The sequence below is a fragment of the Mastacembelus armatus genome, chromosome 11 (assembly GCF_900324485.2).
Source record: "Mastacembelus armatus chromosome 11, fMasArm1.2, whole genome shotgun sequence".
NCBI lineage: Eukaryota > Metazoa > Chordata > Actinopteri > Synbranchiformes > Mastacembelidae > Mastacembelus > Mastacembelus armatus.
The window spans coordinates 15,088,469-15,103,465 of record NC_046643.1 but is presented as its reverse complement, the minus strand read 5'-3'; the positions used below and the strand labels follow the sequence as shown (position 1 = coordinate 15,103,465).

Below are 14,997 nucleotides of genomic sequence, written 5' to 3'. Positions count from 1 at the left end.
ACACAAACTTCTGTCTGCATTCTGCACGCCTGATACACATCACCTATGCACTGCAAGCACTGTAGCAGCACATAACATACACCTACATGCATATTTACAGTAAACACATTGACAGTTTATACATAGCTTACTGTTATCCATAGGGATGCAGTCTCTCTTAATTAGCTGTTAACACATCCAATTCATTCCAAATCACAAATAATCAGCCTCTGCAAACGCAGACTGTGTGTAAGTGTGACAATGCTATTAACATAAAGCTTTATTGCTAATAACAATAAAGCTGTCAATGACAGCCCAACCCCACCATCAAACACACACACAGTCATGTACACACACACAAGTCCTAGAACTTATCTAAACGCCCCCACCCCTCCCACTGTGAAATCCAGTATCAATTAGCACCTTGCTGGCAGTGACAACAAGATCTTGCTGTCTCTTAATTGAAGGCTGTTGCTATAGAAACAGCAGATGTTATTTCTCAATACAGGTTGAAGATGAGTTTTCTTTAAACTCAAAAATAGATTTAAAAAACAGAAAGATGCAGATGATGCTTTTTTCTTTCGACAAGCAGTAAGGTCTTATTGATGATGATGTCCATTGATGCCCAAGCTTGAGCTTGCATTTTATTCCAGAACTTGCCAGAGCCAAGTGACTGACTGAACATCCAAAGTTTCAACTCAACTCTCTCTGCAGAGCAGAAAATATTCTTCTGTGTGTGAGGAGAAAAGAAATCCTGAGGAAAGCTTTGGTCACCTATGCATGAAATAAAGCAGAGACTAGAGAAACTGTTTCACAATTAAAGGTTAGGTACATGAATTAAGTCCCTGGACCCAATCTATACCTTTCACTTAGAATCCCTGCAACCTGCCCACATACAGCAATAGAACAGGAAACAATGTGAAGGGCTGTACAGGTTGATATTCACTGTTTTTTCACTGACAGGAAATAATCACTTAGACATATCTATCCAAACACTATCTCTGTCTCCCTCTTTTATTGCACTTTCCTCCCCTGGTTGGGGTTGATAAAGGATTGCCTATGTCTCTTCTTTACCTGTAAATGACAAAAAGATAGATGTAGTGGATTACAGTTGTGTTTGTGTGTCATAGCTAAATGTCATCAGTCTCACCCACTGTCATCAGTGGGTTCCTGGAGGGTATTACCCCTTGTCTTTTTTTCTCCGAGCATACGTTAATCCCAGGGGTTGACTGAAGTAGAGGAGGTTAACTGCTTTAGTATATTGAGCTTAAATATTAATGTGAACAGGACATTTTGTATCATAAAATCATATAGATCATAGATACTCTATGTGTTCACAATTGAGTGAGTCAGTAGTAAAGCAGCATGAGCAATCACAAGTTAAATGAAATTCATGCAGGAAAATGGACATTGCTCATTGCTCTTGGAATTTGATACGCACATTCCTGTCACCTGTCACGTCCTTCATTTTTCATCTAGTTCCATCACCAGGTCAAGATTTTAATTAGTCCCGTGCCAATCGCATGTGGTACTTTGATTTTAGCACCAATTAGCAAATATTATCATGCAAATTAGAACAGTAAACATCGTAAACATCCCACCTGCTACACACGTTAATATGCTGATATTAGCATTTAGCTCAATTTTAAGCCACTTATTGTGCACAGCCTAACAGAGCTGCTAGTATGGCTGTGAAATGACTGATTGCACAAAGTGATCAGTTATCACTGTAACAGGCTCATACCCTTTACATTATAGTGCAGGTGTTAGTGATTGCTAGAACAACAGTACGATAAGCCCATGATGCAAAATTGGGGGAAAATTACATTTTTAAAACGAATGGTTGAAAAAAACGTTTCGTTACTGCCAAACTGTCTGCAAGTCTCGTGAATAATGTCTGCCCCTGTGCCTTTTCCAAAAGACCTTGTATGTACAGAACACAAAGAATCTGGACCCCCTTTATCAATCCTGCTGGTCACCATGGCAACAGTGGCACCATCCAGGCAGCTCATGAGGACTATTAGCACCATCAGGTGCTGGAGGGGCAGCAAGCTCAGACAGCGGCAATGGCATGTAGTTGTCACTTCCGGTGAACTGTTGTTGCTACAGTATCTGTCAATCTGGCAGCTGCCAGACTGTTTTTGAGGGTCTATTTATTTCGAAAAGAGGTGACCCGACTAATGATGTGTAACTCTCTGATGGCACCAGCAACACTTGCTGGCCAGCAGTGGGTGTAAGTGTTTACAACAGGAATTCTTTATCAAATTATCAAATTTTCAAAGGTAAGGGTAATGAAGACACTATTCAGCCGCTGATGCCACATATCTTGGTACATTTCCTGTAATAAATAATGAAGCAGATATGCATGTATGTAAGCCACAACAATACAGACTACACCAAATTAATAAGAAAAAAGAGGTTTAAGGTCATTAATGCTATTAGCGGATAAAAGCAAATGTATTGAAAACTTTAAAGAACGTGGCAGATGAAGTCAAAATGTGGAGCTATTTGAAACATTTTGCTGGAATTTCTTATTGTATGCACTTTTTTTTAATAAGCCACTAGTGTTGACCTTTCAATGAGGTGATTTAGTTGACATGCAAAAATACCAGCAGAAAATAACAATAGAAAATGTTAAATGTTAACTAACTTCTTCTGTTAAAATATTAAAACAAATGGTGCTGTATGTCTCTGTACAAGAACACATTTTATTGTCATTATACAGTAGAAAGAGACAAAATACACAGACAGACAGACAGACAGACAGACAGACAGATAGATAGATAGATAGATAGATAGATAGATAGATAGATAGATAGATAGATAGATAGATAGATAGATAGATAGATAGATAGATAGATAGATAGATAGATAGATAGATAGACAGAATAATGTGAAAATGTTGAGAGGGAGAGGGTTATGAAAATGGATTGTTCATACAAGAACATTGTGCTACTTCTTGCTGTCTGCATGACCTTACTTTGTCTTTGCTCAGGTTGGTGCTGTTGCCAGGATACTATTTCCTATGGCAACACTTGAGCCAGCGAGGTGACCAGCTTTGAAAGCATCCAGGTAACTGGCTGCTCTGCATCCTGTAGACCGGAAGTCCATACATGGCCATGAAAAAAAAAACAAAAAAACATGCACAGCAGCACACAAAAACAGCCCTCAAAGTCCAATTTGACAGAGTGCAAACGAAATAACTTCTGGTGAAGTTCAAACATATTGTATCCCCAGGGGTCATGTCACATCTAAAGGAATCCATCTGAATATTAGATATGCCTGCATTTATTTAGAAATTAAGATATTCCCCTCATTATTTTTATTAGCCATATTTTTTTAAGGATTTTTAGAGTTTTTGTTGTTTTTTTGTTTGTTTGTTTTCTTACAACCGTCTCTCTAACAGCGGACTCAACACTCAACATCCTCTATCAATGTCGGAACCTTCTGTTGATTAATTATTACTACAATATCCATTATTCTATGTGACACTCAGTTTATTTTCAACAAAGTGAGAGCAGCACTTGCTGTCTTAAATCACAAGGTAAGGAGTTATTTTATATGGATGTTATACAAATGAGCATATTCTTATTCAATATTCATTGGAACAGCAGTAGCAGGTGCGCTCCATCTGTATGAGAGCATACTGCCACCATTTGTTGTGAGGGCATTACTACCTCTGGTAGTATTAATATGGGGAAATATGAAGTAATGTTTAAAATGTTTCTCTGAGTGTCCAAATATAAACCAGGAGAGCAAATATGAAGTGCCTTCACTTCAGATGAAAACAAGTATTTTTTCATTCTGTGTTGTGTGCAAGCTTTTATATTTTGTGCCAGTCAAAGGTTGTTCAGAGCATAATGACCCTACAAGTGTGCATGCTTTTCTTTTTACAGCAACTTCCAGATCATCATAATCATTGTTGAACTCGAACAGTCTGACAGGACGCAGAATGTTATCACAAACGCACCACACCTATACACTTTTTCATTGACCACTAATGCTGCTGGAGTCGGATGATGAAAGGGGACTGTCGTGGACTGTGAGCTCATATACACTGGGCTTAGCATTGTCTGGCAGGGAGAGCTCTTCATCAATGGGACTCCATCATGACTCATCTGTAGCTACTAAATACCCACCAATTCTCTTCACTGGGCAAGCCTTCCCTTTGTGCTGATGAGTGTGTCTCATCCAGCACTCGAGAGACAAGCACTAGGGCTCATTCTTCTGAGTAATAGGTCCACAATACAGGGATGTCAAATTGGCATTTGGTCCGTAGACAGTGGTTACAAAATATGAGCATGATGATGCAATAGCAGCTAGAAGTGATCAGAAAATAAAAATGATCAGACATGAAGGAGGAGGAAGCAGGATAAATCTATTGCTGGGTTTTCTGTATCACTGTTGTGATTGTTCACTTATGCTCCAAAGCGAACCCTTCAGGGGCTGTTTTTAGAACAGAAAATTGTTTGCTTTAAACAGACCCTGAAATAAAAGAACAAAATTAATTTACCCAAAGTGCAAAATAAAATGAGTCACATCTAGGCTATATGAACATGAGATTTGTTGCCCAACGTTAATACATTAAGTTATGACACACAAGCTACTCTTAGGCTGTCATTACTACATTTTACATGTAAATCCCGCTTCATCGGACGCTGGGTTGGTGGTTAGCACTGTTGCAAGAAGGTTCCTGGTTTGAAACCCAGCAGGGGCCTTTCTGTGTGGAGTTTGCATGTTCTCCCTGTGCCTGCGTGGGTTTTCTCCAGGTACTCCTGTTTCCTCCCACAGTCCAAAAACATGTATATCAGGTTGATTGGTGACTCTAAATTGCCCATAGGAGCGTGTGAGGTTGTTTGTCTCTATGTGGTTAAGGAAAAAATGGGTATAGATAATGGATAATGGATGGATGGATGGATGGATGGATGCTGCTTCATTCCTAGACAACAGCAAAGCTCAAGTCATTTGGGTGTGGGTGTAACCACTAACACATGCAGCTTTTACTCCTCGCCACGTGGCGGCAGAAATCAGTGAAACAGAGGTGCTTGTCTCCCCGCCCCGTTTACTTCAAATTTCCGCATTTTTGAGCAAGGAGGTGGTAGAAAGACTAAAGTTTTGGCTGTAAATCCGCAGTTGCACGTAACACCCGAGTGATAATGTCAAGACTTCTCCTGAGAACAAGCATAAGGAGATGCATCGCCTCTCAGATAAGAATGGCATCTGATCAGGTAATCGCTGTGGCTGTTAGCATTAGCTGGTCGCTAGCTGGTGTATGAGAGGATCGTTTTATTGTGCGCTGTCACTGGCTTTTAAAAACCATAAAGACAGTAAATAGGTTTAAGCTGTAATGCATTGGTAACTGAATACAGACATTTAACAATTCCTCCAAGTCCCTTCTGTGGGAGTGTCTGTGGGATGCTGAGCAGCCATACACCGTCTAAAGGTTTAATAATGTTTTTTGTTTTTTTTTTACATGACTTTGCAGTCTAATTAAATTAGCACTGTGTTTTTAGTCTGAGCAGAAATAATATCAATCCTTACAAAGCATAATACAGAATTGACTCTGTTGTACATAGATTTTGAAGCTAAAGGTGAAATACATTTACTTGTTAAATGATTCAATTTTAAATTACTTTGACATAAGTGAATCTGAGTCTTAAGTTATTTATAAATTCTGATGTACTTTGTGATGCTCTATTGTTTTTATATACACAACCTGTGAGACATTACACATGCAGCATGGTTATAGATTGTTCTTTGCATGTTCCAGCTTGGTGAGCTGGGCAAGGGTGCAGGCAAAGGTGGCGGTGGAGGAGGCTCTGTGAGGGAAGCAGGAGGTGCGTTTGGAAAGAGAGAAGTAGCAGAGGAGGAGCGGTACTTCAGGTGAGAAGTATGGCTTTGTAGGATTAATCGTCGAAGGATCATGCCTGTGTCCTTGATTTTCCACAAGATCTGAACGTAGTTCTTCATTTCACAGACAGAAAGAGAAGGAGCAGATGGAAGCGCTGAGGAAGCATCACACAGAGGAGATTGACCACCACAAAAAGGAAATTGAGCGCCTTCAGAAGGAGATTGACCGTCACAAGGGCAAAATCAGAAAGCTCAAGCATGATGACTGAAGCTGGAAAGCCTGTCGTAATTTCTCTTCCGGAAATCAATGATTATCAGATACTGATTGATTTAAGTGCCAGGCAATGCAGGTCCTGTATGAAATACATACTGACAGCATGAATATATTAAAAACAACAATAAAGTACTTAATTTTCCACATTCCATGAAAACCTGCAAAGGTGTAAGTTTTTCTTTTATATCACTCATCTGTTTGTTCAACGTGAGTTGTTGATTTTGCTTTAAATAACTGTAGTTAAAGAAATAAGGCCGGTCCCTTAGTTGGTGAATGTAGAAAAGTGAATTTCATTGGACTGACGTCCTGCCAGTCAAACTTCAGCCTCTGTGATTGGATGGTTGACGTTATAGCGCTCGTTTCTATTGACTGGGTTGCACGCTAACACGCTGTGACCTACCCATGTTAAATAGCATGGGAATTTTAGCGGGAATTGTACTTATCTCAATCGCATCAGGCTTTATTATAACATCACTGACGCTTTTGCGCCTTGTGTCAAATAAGGGCGTAACCCAAACCGTTTCTAAACTTTAGTTGCGCTGCTTGACGACGCTTGTCCTGGCGTGTCAAAACAAACACACCCGCTCTGCTGCCTGTATTCCCTTCACATCTCGCGATGATTGCCAAGCGGTGGCGTTGTTCGGGCGAGCCGACGACGAGACTGTAGCTGTCTGGAAATTTGTCTCGTGGGTTAGACAGAAACGTATTCTTCATATCAGACATTTTTGTACGTCCGGAAAGTTAATTGTTTCAAATTTTAACACCCGCAACAATTAGGTTTCTGAATTAGACTGGTGAGTTTTGCTAACTATCTGTTTGCACCTTGCGCGACGCGTTTGTGTTGGATTTGTGGAAGGTGTTCTTTCTGCACGGCGGGGCCTTCGTATAAGCTCGTTAGCTAACGTTAGCCAGCAAGCTAAAAAATATTATTGTTGGCTCAACACGAGAAGAACATTTGGAGCTCAGTTTCGTATTCAGATGTGTATATTACGTGTCATTGTAGGAATCGCGTCAAAGTCCTAGTGCTTGGTACACTGTGCATATAAAGATATAATATAGCTATGCACCTCTGAAGCTAGGAGGCAGCATGTGAAGGGGGCGGGACGGTGTTTTTTTTAAGTGACCGACTTTGAGTTATTAATGGACAATACCTGAAGGACTCCAGGGAAGTTTTATTATGCAGCATTTGTAACAAACGTAGTTCAATTATGCTTTATTCAGAGTTGTCCCATGTCCTTATTAGAAAGTACAAGAATGGTTTTAAAGTTAGACAGAGCAGTAACCAAAAGGCAATTTCCAGGAATAGCAAAATTCCAGTGCTTGTTGATCTTGATGTAAATACGCGTTCTTACGAAGAAATGCTACCAACTAAATAGTTTTCGATGGCTTTGTTATAGGAGAATGGCTGCCGCTGAGGTGAACGGTAGTTCTGCCCCGGCAAAGGAGGAAGAAGAGCCCATGGATGTGACAGCAACACACACAGAGAACTACCAGACACTCATTGATGCTGGACTACCCCAGAAAGTGGCTGAAAGTCTAGATAACATCTTTCAAACAGGTGGGTGGTAGTTGTTTTTGACTTATGATCTTTATTTCTAGTTACTGCTGTAATGTAAAAACTCTAGCTGAAGGTGCCTTGTTGTGGTAGGTTTGGTGGCATATGTTGACCTGGATGAAAGGGCTATTGATGCGCTGCGGGAGTTCAATGAGGAGGGAGCATTAACTGTACTGCAGCAATTCAAAGAGAGTGATCTGTCCCATGTACAGGTAACCACAAAGATGCATTGCACCTATTTTTGCTTTTCAGTGATGTTTTATGTAAATGAACGCTGGTGAAAGTAATCTGATTTGTTTCTTTTAATATAGAATAAAAGTGCTTTCCTTTGTGGAGTCATGAAGACTTACAGACAGAGGGAAAAACAAGGAAGTAAAATACAAGAGTCCACCAAGGGCCCAGATGAGGCAAAAATAAAGGTAAACAAAGTCATGTGGCTGAGCTTTGCTTTATAGTTCAGAATGAGTGACCTGCGAACATTCCCCGGCAGCCATGCAACTCAGTTAGTGTTTTATTTTTTGTGTTTTCCAGGCTCTCTTGGAGAGGACAGGATACACTCTGGATGTCACCACAGGCCAGAGAAAATATGGAGGTCCCCCCCCTGAGGATGTGTTCACGGGAACACAACCAGGGATTGGAACTGAGGTAGATAAAAGATATATCACTAAATGCATTGAAATATGTAGTGGTTTTTTAAGCTCTTGTTTTACATGGTGAAAAATATCAGATTTGTGCTTCATTATCATTCACAAATAATCACAAATATGATGCTGTATATTGCCCTTTACAAATGTGTATCTTTTCTTTTCTTCTTTATCAGGTGTTTGTTGGAAAAATCCCCAGGGATTTGTATGAAGATGAGCTTGTGCCACTCTTTGAGTTAGCTGGTCCCATCTGGGACCTCAGGTTAATGATGGACCCTCTGTCCGGTCAGAACAGAGGTTATGCCTTCATCACATACTGCAATAAAGATGATGCACAAAAGGCTGTGAAGCTTGTAAGTAATATGGCAGGAAAAACTATATGTTTACAATATAATGATGTTTAGGGGAAAAAAAACTTCATTCCTTAAATTACTGTTTTTTGTTTTTCTTTTTTTATGTATATATATATATATATATGTATATATATATATAATGTCTGTCACATATTCTGCAATTTATTTTCAGTGTGATAACCATGAAATCCGGCCTGGCAAATATTTGGGAGTGTGTATATCTGTTGCAAACAATCGGCTGTTTGTTGGATCAATTCCAAAGAACAAGACAAGAGAAAGTATTTTGGAAGATTTTGGCAAAGTTACAGGTTAGTTTCAAGAGGTGGATTTGTGCCACAAAATCCTTAAAACATGAAGGACAAGATGCATGAAAACTGGAGATTGAGCCTTACTGTTGCATGAATATTATGGTTTTTTGTTACAGAGGGTCTTCAAGAGGTGATATTGTACCATCAGCCAGATGATAAGAAGAAGAACCGTGGTTTCTGTTTCCTGGAGTATGAGGATCACAAGTCGGCAGCACAGGCTCGTCGGCGCCTAATGAGTGGCAAGGTCAAGGTGTGGGGGAACCCGGTCACTGTGGAGTGGGCTGACCCTGTTGCTGAGCCAGATCCAGAGGTCATGGCCAAGGTTAGTAGGTGTCATGTCTTACCCTTTTACTCTTCAGAAGACAGCAACCAAGCTCTGTACCGTACTATGTGGTAATCCTTTTTTTTTGTTTTGTTTTTTGTTTTTTTGTTTTTTTTTGTTTTTTTGTTTTTTTTTTTGTTCACAGGTGAAGGTGCTCTTTGTCAGGAAGTTGGCCACAGCAGTGACTGAAGAGCTGCTTGAAAAGACCTTCTCTCAGTTTGGAAAGCTGGAGCGAGTTAAAAAACTGAAAGATTATGCTTTTGTCCATTTTGAAGAAAGGGATGCTGCTGTTAAGGTGTTTTTTTATTTTGGACAGTATTTTGTATGTCTGATGATTTATTGCAAATCATTGTAATGGTTGATTTTCTTTTAAGGCAATGGATGAGATGAATGGGAAGGAGCTAGGAGGAGAGGAAATTGAGATTGTCCTGGCAAAGCCCCCAGACAAGAAGAGGAAAGAGCGCCAAGCAGCTCGGCAGACCACCAGGAATGCAGGGTGAGCCAGTGAGCCAGAGACATGCTTGGTCAGCCCCCTGAATCAGTAAACTTAAACTTAACTTAAACCTGCCTCCCTTCTGCAGGTATGACGACTATTACTACTACCCACCTCCACGCATGCCACCACCAGGCCGGGGCAGGGGTCGAGGTGGCCGAGGGGGCTATGCCTATCCTCCAGATTACTATGGATATGAAGACTACTATGATGACTACTACGGGTACGACTATCATGACTACCGCGGTGGCTATGAAGACCCTTACTATGGCTATGAAGATATGTACAGCATGAGGGGCCGTGGTACTCGTCCCAGCAGGGGAGGACCTCCTCCACCTAGGGCTCGTGGAGCACCACCGGCTCGAGGCCGAGGCGGCTACGCCCAAAGAGGACCGCCCCTTGGTGGTCCGAGGGGCGGCCGAGGAGGGCGTGGAGCCCCATTCCAACCACAGAGGGGGCGTGGTCCTCGCGGGGCCAGAGGCAATCGCGGGGGAAACGTCGGTGGAAAGAGGAAGGCAGACGTGTTCAACCAGCCTGACTCCAAGCGCCGCCAGACCAACAACCAACAGAACTGGGGGTCCCAGCCCATCGCCCAGCAGCCCCTGCAGCAAGGGGCCGACTATTCCGGTAACTATGGTTACAGTAATGACACCATGGAGTTTTCACAGGATTCTTATGGGCAGCAGTGGAAGTAGATGCACCAAAAGGTATTTGGCAAAGTTACAGCAAAAAAGAGAAAAACAACAATAAAATAAAAAACAGGAGATTGGCTACAATTTTTGATTGACTTTTTATTCTTCATCCCTCATGAAAATAAATCTGTACATGTCTCAGAAAAAATGGACAGACCCCAGAATTGGCTAAGGATGATTGGCTGGAAAGCTTTTTGGCTGAAGAAGTGAACGTAACCGTTGTGGTGAATCATTTGTTACTTCTACGGTTACATTGGGACATTTGTCTTTAAAAAAACACAAAAACACTTTTATTGTTACTTTTTGTTCCTGATTCTTTTAAAGCCAACAATGAACATTGACAAAAAAGTGGACATTGATTTTCAAAGTCTGAGAGGACATTAAATAATGATATTGCCTTGCAGAAAGTTTTTGTCCATACCCCTTTCCCCTCTCCTTCTTGTACTCCCTTTATTTGTGGTTTCTCGTAGATGCGTAGGGACTTGCTTGTAAATAAATGCGTATGGTTAGAGCTTCATACTTCATATTTGCAATGGTGGAGAAAAGAATCCACAGGAAGGAAGTAATCAAAGTTTTGTAATGTTTAAAGTGTATGCCTAGCAATTCTAGAGGTAGATAAATTGTGTTTTTTTTTAAAAACTGATACCATAACTTCCTCTGTTTTCTTTGAACTTGCCCAATAGGATTTGGTTTGGCTTACCTTAAGAGCCATAGCAGTTTGTTCTCTGATGTTCTTTGTATTTATAACTTTTACGTTTGTTCCGTTTCAATAAAACTCAGCTGAGCATCAGTCAGTTGTCAGATACTCAAATTCAGTGTTGTCATTCAGTATTTGATTTGATTTTACCTCAATTCTCACATTTGAATGAAGATCTTCTTTTCCAAGTCAAATTCTTTTACCTCAAAGGATAATCACAAAAGACTGAAATTGTGCAATCAGACAACGGGACAAGAGAACTGTCTGGATGATGCAATGATTAAACAGGATTTTAACCCTTTATTTTTCACTGCATCTTGCACTAGACTCCAGTCCTGCACTCAGAATTTATATGTGGATTTTACAGCAATATTAACAGGACCAAACTGTAATTTTGACTTCTTGCGATTACCCAAGATTGTGCCTGTCTGGTGAAAACATGTGTGCACAGGTAAACAGTATATGTTTTAGTAAACATCAGCCTACCTTTACTAAATGTTAATCTCTGCAGTTTCTGAAGACAAGGAAAACAGTGAGTGCTTTTCATAGCTGATTTATGCTTGAGAAAATTATGGATGCTTACTGATTACTCAAAATGCACTAACATTTTTGTCCTAGGAACCCCTTACTGTCTGTGTTTTAATTTCTCTCTTCATAGTATGTCCATTTAAAGCCAGCCAAAGAAACATCCCGGCCACTGGGCTGAAGAGATTTAATGATGCCATGTGCTAATTTCTCTGGGCTGTAGTAGCAGAAATGAAGAAGTAAATGTGCATAATTTTCACAGGTGTAAATTTACTGTTCCTTGCAACTCCAGTATTAGTTTTCCCAAACCGTTTTTTAACACAAATGGTATTTATTGAGATAGGTTGACATCTGCTGAAACATATACTGTGTGCACCTGCTCAAACACCCTTTAAAGACAAAGATGGTCTTGGATATTGGTAAGATGTCACTTATACTAGTTTGGTCCTGACACTGACACGCTTAGAACTACTTGACTTTGAATGGATTTATGCTTGTATGCTGAGTTGCATTCATTTTTTTATTTCCAAAATCTGCACATCACCGTTTTCTCTCCTTTTGAAGACGCCATGGATCTGACCATCCAAAGGGTTAAAATTCTTAAAGCATAGCTTTCTACCATAGCAAGTGATCACATGTCAGAATTTGTTTACCATAGGAAAGTGTTTTTAGCATCTGCCTTTTTGGTGCCATGGTTTTGTTGCATTTTATTTCATGTGTCTGTCCTCTTATTCCAACCTGCCTAGGTGGAGAAGCATTGAGAGCGGCACCACTAGAATGAGGAACTCACCTGAACGGTACTCAAGGGTGAGCTAGCCTTGCACAGAGTACTGTCTCCTCTCCTGTAGCTAATTATGATCTCTGGAGAAACATTAGCTATAATTATACATTGTTCTTTTTGTTTTCCTTCCTGTGCTAAAAAAAAAAAATCAAGCTTCTTAGTTTAGTAGGTTTTTTTTTTTTCAAGGATGTGGATACAAGAATACAAGTCACTAAAGGTGACTGAAGAATCTTTGGCAATCTTTAAAAAGTATTGATAGCATGTTTCTTGAATTTAGAGACTGCATAAACAATGCATTTTCCTTCACTGACATAGTGTATATTTTTCCCCTCAAGTCAAATGAAAAGTCCTGCACAATTTTAAGCATTAAATGGCTGTTTCTTTAGACTGGATTTAACAGCCAGAAGGCAGCCAGTCAAGGATTTGGTAAGCGCTATAAACCCCAAAACCCTACAAACATCTGTTGTTGACTGTCTTGGCTTACTGCTCCTAAATCATCTCAGCTGTCTGCACACATTTTGTGAATTGGGGAGGAGGGGGGGGATTCCTCTCCTATGCCACTAGAGGTAGCAGTTCACTCCAGCATGACCAGTGGCCCGTTTTTGTTTTACATGCATGTATTGGCCATTTTCAGACCTGGAATGATGTTAATTAATAAGCAGATATTAACAAGAGGAACTATTTTTCAAATGTGTTCAGACTGTGGTGGGAATACTAAAAGAAACACTGGTGAAATTGGCTGATATTGGAACAAAAGATGTGCCTCATAAATTGATGTTTTTACCATTTAACACCACAAGATGGCAGTAGGAGGGCTGCATTATTTATTGCACAGGTAAGACTGGGATGTAGGATCAGATTAGTTAATTGTATCAACTGACACACACATTTTGGTTTACATTGAAATGCCATCAAATGAAGGTGTATCCTTAAACAGTTTCTCATACCAGAACTGTCTATATGTTGCCTCTTGTCACCAGGCAGTAAAGGAGCTGCCCCCATCCTTGTGAATGAGTTCACACAAATGGAAGGGACTGATTGGTAAGATTGTTCATTATTTCAACTAATAATGAGAAAGTCTCACCATGTTTCTATTTATGTTATAATTTAAAACATAATGTTTGATGTCCTAGCTGTCTATATTACCTGTTGACCTCCCAGAGTAAGTTCTATAAGTTGTTTTGTCAGAATTTAACTGAACATGACATTGGTGTGTATGTTTTTGTCAGTTATTGCATCATATTATAGACAGTACAGTCTGTCCTCCTGATAATATTGGTTCTGATTGTCATGCTGATGCTTAGATACTGATACAGCCAAAATTTGTTAACATGTCCTTGTCTGTGTGGCTGTTTTCTAGCTGGACTCACCACAGAGTTGCACACCCCTCTGAATGAAGACCTTAATAAGGCCTTGTAATTGAGGTCAACTGGGAACACTGACGTCCCTGTTCAGAGCTCAGCTGAAGGTGCAGGTAAGAAAAATAAAATTGGATCAGTGAAGCTACTCTTGTGTTAGAGGAAGCTTTCGTTTATGTTTTTAATACTTGTGTCAACTTCATCTCAGTAAATGTAAATGTCATGTTTATGTTTTTGTTCTAAGAGTTGTTTTATTTACTGCAGATGATTTACTGATGGACATGGGATTATCCAGGTCTCCATCTACCAGGCTACAACTTCCTAATTCATCTTAAAGATTTGCCACTGTAAAGGGAAACCAATTGTTAAATACAGTCTATTACCCAATCAAGTCTTTGTGTATGCATATTTACAGTTACTTGAAGCTTATTAATTATTTTGCAGTGTGAACAGTTTATGCCTCTATACAAAAAAACTTTATGTTCATCATGGAGTTCACTTTGAAGCTCAGTAATGTAGTACACTAATGATAAACAGGTTTCTAAATACACACTCCATCATTCACAGGAGCTGAAAATAGAGGTGGCCTTGTAAGCTCAACAAATGGACCTGTATAACCAGTCAGCACCTGTGGCGTGAATACAGCTCACTGTGTTCACACCTTAACATCACTGAGGAAATCCTGTCAAGCTACAGTGGGTTTAGGGTTGTACCATCAGGAGATGCACTTCCTAAAACTCGGGTTAAATTTTGAAATGAAAAGAGACTATATTTGTAGGCTGTGGTGCATTACAAAGAGTCGTTTGGCAGTTTTGCAGCAGCGTAGATTTCTATTCCTAATTGAATACCAGTAGTCCATAGTGGGCTGTTACCTGTGTTACCTCTAATTATGTAAAAATGTTGCTCTGCCGTGTGCATAGTGAACATGTCGGGTTTCCTCTAATCCTAAATGACGCTGGATTATATTAAACTACAAGAGTAGCATCATTGTGTTTATCAAATACAGAAAACAAAAATATCGACCCTAAGCAGCATACCAATATCTGCCTTTTCAAAATAAAGCAATAATTTAAATAAAGATAGGTAAAAAGAAAACGTCTAATTTTCGAAAGACGTTTCACATACGGTGCAGATTATGTTAATTTTGTACTTTAGGAGGCTTACAC

General features: G+C 39.9%; 2 protein-coding genes across 11 annotated transcripts; both read left to right on the top strand.

Annotated features, from left to right (window-relative positions):
• The first annotated feature begins 5,012 nt into the window (after positions 1-5,012).
• On the top strand, positions 5,013-6,252 carry atp5if1a (ATP synthase inhibitory factor subunit 1a). The gene is made up of 3 exons (XM_026300107.1): positions 5,013-5,207; positions 5,750-5,862; positions 5,957-6,252. Exons 1-3 carry the CDS (start codon positions 5,136-5,138, stop codon positions 6,096-6,098), a joined length of 327 nt encoding a protein of 108 aa, XP_026155892.1. The 5' UTR covers positions 5,013-5,135; the 3' UTR covers positions 6,099-6,252.
• A 145-nt stretch (positions 6,253-6,397) lies between these two features.
• LOC113126195 (heterogeneous nuclear ribonucleoprotein R) lies at positions 6,398-14,222 on the top strand. 10 transcript variants are annotated; one of them, XM_026300102.1, is made up of 16 exons: positions 6,398-6,897; positions 7,501-7,661; positions 7,752-7,870; positions 7,970-8,077; positions 8,190-8,303; positions 8,479-8,655; positions 8,828-8,963; positions 9,080-9,285; positions 9,431-9,580; positions 9,660-9,781; positions 9,867-10,405; positions 12,439-12,499; positions 12,860-12,899; positions 13,454-13,514; positions 13,834-13,947; positions 14,096-14,222. In XM_026300102.1, the coding sequence occupies exons 2-12, from the start codon at positions 7,505-7,507 to the stop codon at positions 12,471-12,473; spliced, it is 1,863 nt and encodes a 620-aa protein (XP_026155887.1). In that variant the 5' UTR covers positions 6,398-6,897; positions 7,501-7,504; the 3' UTR covers positions 12,474-12,499; positions 12,860-12,899; positions 13,454-13,514; positions 13,834-13,947; positions 14,096-14,222. The 10 variants fall into 10 exon arrangements, with proteins under 10 accessions (XP_026155887.1, XP_026155886.1, XP_026155884.1 ...); XM_026300101.1 differs by having other exon boundaries at positions 12,809-12,899; XM_026300099.1 differs by lacking the exon at positions 12,860-12,899.
• Positions 14,223-14,997: the final 775 nt, after the last annotated feature.